Source organism: Mus caroli, chromosome 9 (genome assembly GCF_900094665.2).
Source record: "Mus caroli chromosome 9, CAROLI_EIJ_v1.1, whole genome shotgun sequence".
Taxonomy (NCBI): Eukaryota; Metazoa; Chordata; class Mammalia; order Rodentia; family Muridae; genus Mus; species Mus caroli.
Genome location: NC_034578.1, coordinates 39,845,503 through 39,854,325, shown reverse-complemented (window position 1 = coordinate 39,854,325; position 8,823 = coordinate 39,845,503). Strand labels below are relative to the sequence as shown.

The window sequence follows — 8,823 nt, the reverse complement described above, 5'->3', positions numbered from 1 at the left end:
CACACACACACACACACACACACACACACACACACACACACACACACAGAGCCTTGTTTGCTGCCCCCTCCCTAGCCCCTCCAGCCTTGTTGGGAACCATTATTTCAGACAGGAGGATAGCACATCTCTCAGGTACAGTGAGGTGGAGAAAGTCCAAGAATAGTTGCTGTGGCTACAGAGAACCATGTGAGGTTTTAAAGCTAGCTACGACGGACAAACGTCTATTAATCTTGTTGAGAGCTGCACAGGGATTTGGGTGGATGCTTGGAGTAGCGCTCTTACACAGGCAGCTATTACAGTTGTTAGGCACAAGGCTGAAATGGTTAGACTAGAAGAAGCACTAAACAAGGAGTCACTCCATTCTTAGAGCAGGTGACTTCTGTGGGTGTTAGGGCAAAGGAAAGGGGATGCATGTCTGGTGACACTTGCAGTGCTTTCCTAGGAAATAAGAGCCACACAGACCACGGTGCCTCCCTGCCTCCATCACAGCTTTTCTTGTACAGTGTGGACTAGGAGTTACACCTCAAAATGTCACTATCCAGACAGGGAGTGGCAAGCCATCCCAGGAGAGTGGTAGTGGGACATGGAGTTTTAGGGCTAGAATTAAGGTGCTTGAGAAAGAGGGAGGGGTTTTAGACCTGAGCTCTTTTTTGGAAAAGCAGAGGGTCAGCCTGTGGTGGAATCAGGAAGTTGCAGTTATTTAAAATCTCCTTTATTGTGCATTCTCCTGAGGTGACAGACTTAGTGATGTCTGATAGTTTGATGGCTTGGTCCTAGAACTGACATCACCTGCAGAAGTTTGGTATAAGACTAGCCCAAGGGTTAGTTTTAACATCCTAAAGAAGCAATGCCGCTAGTAAGGTAATTTAAACAAACAAAAATCTAATGAACACTTACTTTGGAACTTACATATACTACTCCCAAATCATTGCCTTTACCATTTAGGAAAATTGTTAGAAAGAAATGCCTATAAATAAATACAGAGTCTGCTCTCGAGAAGAAGAGCATTTGCTGGCCTAGCTGAGACAGATGAGATGCTTGGTGTCAAGTGCATTTAAGACTTCTAAATAGGAGGCCCCTATTCAAAGTACGTAACTCTTGTCAGTGTATTTTAATGTTTAGTGTAGAAGACATATTTTTGATTGCATGTTTCAAGACTGAAATGATTGTGTAGGATTAATATTTTGGTTATATATTATTATGTCCTTAGTTTTAGAGGGGATTGAAAACTCAGCTGCCAGATTTTGCCTGGCAGGGAGGCTGTGGTAATCAGTTTAACCCTCTGTTCTCCTCTTCTTGCCCTAAATCTTCAGTGGGCTTGTTGAAGCAGTTGCTGGTACAGCAGTTAGGTCTCACCGAGAAGAGCACTCAGGAAGACTGGCAGTCCTTCTCAAGATACGGGCCAGCTTCTGAAGAGGTACAGGCAGACAGTGGCATCCGGGACTTGGAAAATGTTAAGGCTTGTCATGCCAGGGAAGGACAGATGTCTTTTAAAACTGGAACTGGTGATATTGCAACTTGTGACAGTCCACGGACTTCAACTGAGTCTTGTGCTGCACAGGATTCAGTGATACTGGCATCCCAAGACAGCCAGGCAAGTAACATTTTAGTAATGGACCACATGATCCTGACCCCAGAGATGCCTACTGCAGAGCCAGAAGGGGGTCTGGATGAGAGTGGAGAGCACTTTTTTGATGCCCGTGAAGCACATAGTGATGATAATCCATCAGAAGGTGATGGAGCAGTTAAAAAGGAAGAGAAGGATGTTAATTTACGCATCTCAGGCAAGTGGCTTTCACATTTCAACTTTGATTGTGATTATTATAAACTGTCTTATATGCTGGAATGGATGTTGTTTCAGTATCTAAGATGTGTGTGTGTGCGCGCGCGCTTATTTCTTTATATAACAAATAGTCTGTTCTTTGCCAGAAATTGGCAAAGGGGCTGGGAGATTGGACAGTGAAAAATGACAGAAACTTCATTGTTCCTAAGAAGCTTAAGTGCCCAAAGGGAGAGAGTAATGGTAAATAAAAAAGCAAGTGATAAACATCAGATGGTCAAAAGCATTAGAAGCAAACAAGGCCAGCTACAGCCAGGGCAGAGAGTACTGAGAGCAGACGTGGTGACAGGAAAGGCCCCGCGGGTACAGTGTTCAGCAGCAAGCACTAGCAGAGTCTGCTTCTGTAGTTAGGGGGAGTGCGGGGTGGGAGAAAGCAGCAGGAGCCCAGGAGAGGGTGTGTGGAGGTGAGTGATATTCAGCTTGTCATGTACGGACTTTGTAGCTAAGGTGTTAAACTCTTAAAACTCTGAAATCATTGTGAAAGTTTGCTAAGGTTGACTTTAATCCAAAGTAAATTCTGGTAGAGTTAAAACTAAACTTGGGAGTTGGTGGTTCCTCCACCATGGTAGTTTTTCAAGTTGTCATTATGACCTCATTCTGGTGGCAGTGCTAATCTCATCACACTGTCCTGTTACCAATAGGAAACTGTTTGATCCTTGATGGCTATGATGCAGTTCAGGAGAGCTCCACAGATGAGGAGGTTGCCTCCTCGTTCCCCCTGCAGCCTGTGATGGGCATCCCCGCTGTGGACTCCAGCCACCAGCAGCAACATTCCCCTCAGAATGCGCATGCCGAGGGGCTGGTTTCACCATTCACCCCAGAATTCCTGGTCCAGCGGCACTGGCGAGCTATGGAGGATACCTGTTTTGAGATCCAGAGTCCCTCATGTACAGATTCACAAAGCCAAATCCTGGAGTACATTCATAAAATAGAGGCTGACCTGGAACACTTAAAGGTATGTCCCATTTCAGCCTTCGTCGCACTTGGTCCTAAGAACACAGTTGGCAGAGTGCAGGTTGGGAATGACGGAATCCTGATGTCCAAAGATGGTCCAGGTTCTGTGCCTGCCATTTTATTGTCTTTAACCATTAATCATGAGTAGGCCTGGATCAGAGCTGGTGTTGACATTGTTTGTCTTTTGACACATTATAAGAACAAGAAAACTGTAGGTCTGTAGCTAGTTACCTGTTTTTTGGGCTTCTAAGTTTTAAGACCCTAAATACTGGGTCAGTTGGTTCCCATCATGCTGGACGATGCGGGCGGTAGGCGGGCTTTCGCGGCTGTCAATCACGGCCAGGAATAGCTGTGAGCTGCTGTATCCTGGCAGTTACATGTGCCTCATAAATAGAGTTGGTAGTTTCCCGGAGGCCATGTCAGTTACAAATTGACTCCAGTGGCTTCTGTTACAAAAACCCATGAGCCCAAATGGAGGTTTTGAAAAATGGTAGTGAAAGACGTTACTGTGCTGGTTTTTAATGAAAGAGACTCTATTTTATTTTTAAATTGAGAATAAATTATTTCATACAATATCTTCTGATCATGGTTCTCCTTCTCCCAATTTCTCCCAGAACCTTCTCACCTGCCACCTAGTCAGCTCCGTGGCCTTTCTCTCTTTACTAAACATGCAGGCAAATTAAAAAAGACAAACCAACCAGAGTGAAATCAAACAATAACAACAACAAAAAAGAAAAAGCATGAGAAACACACACACACACACACACACACACACACACACGGAAAGGGACAGTAAGGTGAGAGCATCGGCCCTGATGACACAGCTGCTGGAGCTCACACTTGTCCGTGACATCATTTAGGTGGGTCATGCAGTGTCGATGTAAGCCCATTAGCTCAGGGCTCATCTCCCTTAACTTTTCTTTCTGCTCCATGTAATAGGTTTTCTTATTTAACCTCATGTATGCCACTATGTGGCCAGCAAGGCAGGCTATCTAGGCGGCCTCTGTGTTCATCTGTCACGTGACCTTCCCTGGGTGACATCTGCCATGGGCAGGTCACCTTTACTTCCTTCCCCTTGCATAGGGAGGTAGGTTACTCATTCAAAAGAAATTGGCGTCCTTCCTAGCTAACAGCATCTTTAGTGGTCATTGTTATTGTTGAAATTGGGGGCCCTGTGCCTTTAACAAGAGTGCTTTCACCCCTATTGTCAACTAAATGTTATTATTTTTTGTGTGTGTGCCATCCCATGAAGAAGGTGGAGGAAAGTTACGCTCTTCTTTGCCAAAGGCTGGCTGGCTCAGCCCTCCCCGACAAGCTCTCAGGTATGTGAAGTGGTGGGCTTATTCTGACTAACAGTACACTGGATAAATAATTTATTATTTTTCAACATGAAAACCCGTGATTTTGTTCCTGTCCTTAAAAGACGGCTTGTTTCTGAGCATCGTGTATCAAGTTTGCTGACTCTGCTCTTCCTGCTCACAGGAGAGCTGTGCTTGTTAGTCCCTGTGCCAGCCCTCGTCTCTCTCTTCACCTTTCCAAGCTGAAGGCAGAGTGGAGGGAAGCCTGGTAAACTCTAACTCAATGGACCCCTGCGCTGCCGCCACTCCCCCTCCCCGGGAGGAGCCCCGCTGTCCTCTGCTGTCCTCTGCTCTCCTGACACCAAGGCCAGCATAGCCCCTGGCTGTGGCTAGGCCGGTGTTCAGTGTGCCAGTTTGTACTCGTTTGCTTATGTGCTTTGAGTTGACATTTCTGGTGTAGAAGTGAACAAGCCTGTGCCTGCAGGTCGCATACATGCTCTTCACAATGTTAATTTGCTCTTACTTGAGTTTCCACATATCTTCTTCCTTCTCAGATAAAAGTTAGAGCCCTGTGTCCTGGAGGTGACTGCAGCTTGTTGGATTTTGAGTGTTGGCCCTGAATCAACCACATCCTGTCTCCAGTGTGGACACAGAGAGAGTGTGACAGAGGGATCTGCCTGGAACCACCTGGCCTCAGCCATGCCCCAGGGGCCCCACGTGGGACTAGTTCTTCCTTCTGGCAGCTGCACACATCTGTCAGTGAGGGAATGCCAGGTCTCTCACTCCTCTCCTCACTATCAGAAATGCATTTTGAGTCAGAGTAAAAACCAAATGTATAAAGCTTTGGGTGTAGGATATAAACTTGTACGTAGGTAAGAAAAGGGGAAAATCGGATGTATTTATTTGACTTTGTTCCGTATTTGAAAGCACACTTTAATTTTTACTTTGCCTTGTTTTGTTTTTAATTGAGTAGTGAGAGTTTTAGCCCTTTGTAGTTAGCACACCCAAGGATCAATTGTTCCTGAAGCCGAGGTCAGGCTGGGGATGGAGAGGTTAGTAGACAGGCAGTGCAGAAGAGGAAAGAGGACTCCCTGGCCCTCACTAATCTGTAACCCAGCCCTCCTGTCCAGAAGGCTGCCTTTCTGAGGATCCTCTCAGAGGTGCTGCATGACTCCTGTGTGTGGATGCCATGAGCTGTGTGTGCCCGGGTGCTCCGAGCAGGAGGACCTCCTGCCAGCCCAAGGCGAGCATCTCCTCCTGGGTTCCATCCCAGGAAACAGGAATCCTCAGTACACTAAATGGCAGGCACTTGAAAATGGGTGGATTTCCCTTGTTGTCTTTTCTATTGATAGTTGGGATTTGGGAGAGAAGAAAGCAAATTTTTATTTTCTTGATTATAAATTTGTTATTCTTGGTATTGTTACATTTGTATAAGTATACATTGACTGGCACTTGTATGAAATATTCCCTGCAAAGTGAGCAGGAAATAGGAACAAAGGAATGGAATGCTTAGTGGTGGGGGTGCTACGGGGGTGGGTGGGAGAGGAGTCTGAGGAGGTTTTCGAAACTGAATCACTACTGAGTTGAACCATGGCTGTCACTAGCCACGGGTACTGCTGATTATAAGGCCAGTAAGAAAATTAGTACCTGGACGTTTGACTCTAAGGTTTTGCACTGATGGTGCCAAAGGGCTCTGAGTCACACGCAGAGCCAAGGGAGGACAGAGGAAGGCATGAAGGAGAGTTGCTCACATTGCATCCCTTCAGAGAGCTTTCTCTGACCTCACTGCCATAGCCCTGTCTGTCTGGTGCCAGGACTGGCCTTGGGAATGGGGACCAGCGGTGAGCAGTTGCACCCGCCAAGGTGCTGACGTGCTGCAGTGTGGGCAGCGCCTGTGGAGGGCCAGCTGGTCAGACTGCAGCCTGACAACTCTTAATTCTGATGGTGTTCAGTGGCTTGCTTTGTGCATTTCGTAAATATGTTTTTAGAGTGTTCTGTAAAAAAAAAAATCATTTGTCTAATCTAAATTCTGTTAAGAAGGAGCTCACATGTTGCTTACATCTTGCAGGAGGGGGCCTCTGAACTCTGGGGGCAGTCAGGATGTAATTTTATTCTCCCCTTAATGCCCCTCACACAAAGGAAGCTCACTGTTGCCAAGGATAGTCCCCCAGCTGCTTTTATGAACACCTCTACAACTTAACAAGCTCATCTGTCTGGGTCCAGATTCTCGTTTCTGTCCTTGAGAACGCCTCTAAGCTCTTACGTCGATTGGCTAGGACCCCTGTACCTCATCTATAAATTGGAATCATAGTTTGAGTCATAGTCAACCCTAACTCATAATGGGGCTTTGAAATTTTGGAGTAGAACCTAATATATAAGTGAAGTTTGGGATTTGGACCTCCCTGTATCTCTTAGGAGAAGCAAGTAGAGACCGAATGGTTCCGTTGTCTTCCAGGCAGCCTCTTACACTACAGCATCTGGGTAGCTCATCAGGAGAGAATCCAGACAGCAGTGTTCCGGCCTCAGACACTACAGATCCCTCCGTGGTTCTCCAGCACAGTTCAGCTGGAACTCTGCTCTCCTGCTTATTTACTCCCCTCTTTCTGAGTCACAGCCTCTCAGTCACATCAGGGCTTACTGGACAGGTACTCTGGCGTTGCTCCAGTACTTCCAAATAAACGCATATCATTTCACCTTCAGATGAAACCTCAGAATGAAGTGCATTCTGAAAAACAACAACAAACCACTTTGTAAGTTTTTTTTTACTCTACCAGCCTTACTTCTTGCCTGCCCCCCTCCCTCGGGCCTCCTGTGCCTTCCACTCCATTCTGGCCATTAGAATCCATTTGACTTTGACATTACATCTCCCTTCCGTGGTGGCGACAGCAGTGTTCCTCCTGTTCTGGAATGAGATGGTCATTGTCATAGTCCTCTTAAAGGTGGGTGACAAGAAGGTGCAGTGTACTTCTGCTCCGAAGAACACTAGGCAAGCAGAAAGCCACGTGTGCCATGGGTGCAACCTGTGACCCTGCTCTCCTGTGAGCTTAGTGGCTCTCCTGTCACTAAGTGGCAGGTTATGTGTGGAGTGTCACCTTTTCAGAGTGAAGAACTAACCAAGCCAAACCAGCAAACCCTCCAAGTACTGTAATGTAAAGGCCGACTTTGGCCTTCCCCACCTGTATAGTTTCATGGCAGCCCCCTGGACTGTTGAGGTCTGCTGCTTTCACAACCTAAATTGTAACTATTTATTGTATCACAGCAGGTTGTTCATGAGTATTTCTTCCTTTGTTTCCCCAAACAACTTCTAATGACCTCTAGAAAGAACAAACCCTTTTTTAGAAAGGATTTTGTTTCATTGTCTTTGGGGAGTGAAGAAGAGAAAAGTCCTTGTTGTCAGAATTTTAGAAGCTAAAAGACTTTATGCTGCCTCTGCTGCAGGGGCTCGCTTTCCTGGCCTCCTGCCTGCAGCTGGTACCCCGCCCAAGCTGTCTTCTCTGCAGCCACCTGCTTGAGCTTGCTCTGTGCCTGCTTAGGCCCTTAAACACACATTAGGGGGCGGGTGGGCAGGCCAGCGAGACCTTGCAGAAGTCTGTTTTTGTAAATCATGGTTTCTTTTTCTTTCTTTCTTTCTTTTCTTTCTTTCTTTTGTTTCTTTTTTTTTCTTTTTTCTTTTTTTTTTTTTTGGACAGTTCACCCCCATTTAGTGTGATCTGTAAAACTGTACTTTATTTAAAGGTGTGCTCTTATTCCCGTCTGGCTGCCTTCCCCATGGGTACTGAGGGTTTGGGTAATACACTGATCAGGAAAAGGGGGTTTTCTCAGAAACCAGTCCCTCCCTCCCAGCCATTGCCAGGTGCCACCCACTAAGCAGACATACTACAGCATGGGGACCGTAGCGTGCACAGTGTTGGTTGTTTTTAATGAGCCTCTCTTTCCCCACTAGGATGTCTCACTTTACTTGTTCACCATACAATCATTTACTCTTTAACAGAAATTGCTTTTAAGAGAAATCTGGAACTATCTTTAAAAAAAAAAACCTTATTAATAATCATGTATTTTTACTGATCACATTTTGAAATGCCTAAAAGACTTTTATTGCTCTAATTATCCAGATGCACCTTTGTAAAAAGCTCTTTTATGAATTAGCTGATAAGGCTGTATGTTTCTGGAACAAAATATTGGGTTATCTAAAACTTTCTGTTTTCTGGGGTCTGGGAAAATAGAAAATAAGAATTCAAATATTAAATAAGCTTAAAAGAACGGAGTATGTGACTTTTTATTTGTATGTATTCCTATGTGTCTTCTGTAAGTTGTGTTTTGAGATGGGGCTCTCACCTTAGGCTGGCCTTGAGCTCCTCTCTGAGTGCTGAGATCATAGGTGACCACCACCACAGCCAGCCACCAAGTTCTCAAGTCGACAAGGAGTCGGTAACCTCCTGGCCTTCCTGTTGCTTACGGTCTCATTGCTGGTGAGACTAGTCTTTAGATCCCTGTGAAGTGTGAACCTCTGCAGTGGTGTGAGCCGCTGACATTGCCCTTGCAACAAGCCAGCTTTGTCCTTGGTTTTCAAGCAGTGATGGAGGCATGGTAGCATACACTTGATACCAGGCTCTAATCCTGCCACTTGGGAAGCTGAGGCAGGCAGGGTCCTTGAGTTTAAGGCTAGCCTGGTTTACATAGTGAGTTCCTGGCCAGCCTGAGGTATATAGTGAGACACTTGTCTTTTTTTTT

At 45.8% G+C, this 8,823-nt stretch overlaps 1 protein-coding gene across 5 annotated transcripts in view; it reads left to right on the top strand.

The window, feature by feature from the left end:
- The window catches only part of Arhgef12 (Rho guanine nucleotide exchange factor 12), a 142,068-nt gene extending 133,697 nt beyond the window's left edge, over positions 1–8,371 (top strand). For all 5 annotated transcript variants that reach the window (XM_029481425.1, XM_021171561.2, XM_029481424.1 and 2 more), the window contains 4 exons: positions 1,314–1,784; positions 2,482–2,795; positions 4,047–4,116; positions 4,647–8,371. In XM_029481425.1, the coding sequence (XP_029337285.1) occupies positions 1,314–1,784; positions 2,482–2,795; positions 4,047–4,116; positions 4,647–4,657 (866 nt within the window). In that variant the 3' untranslated portion in view covers positions 4,658–8,371. The remainder of the gene's footprint in view (positions 1–1,313; positions 1,785–2,481; positions 2,796–4,046; positions 4,117–4,646) is intronic.
- Positions 8,372–8,823: the final 452 nt, after the last annotated feature.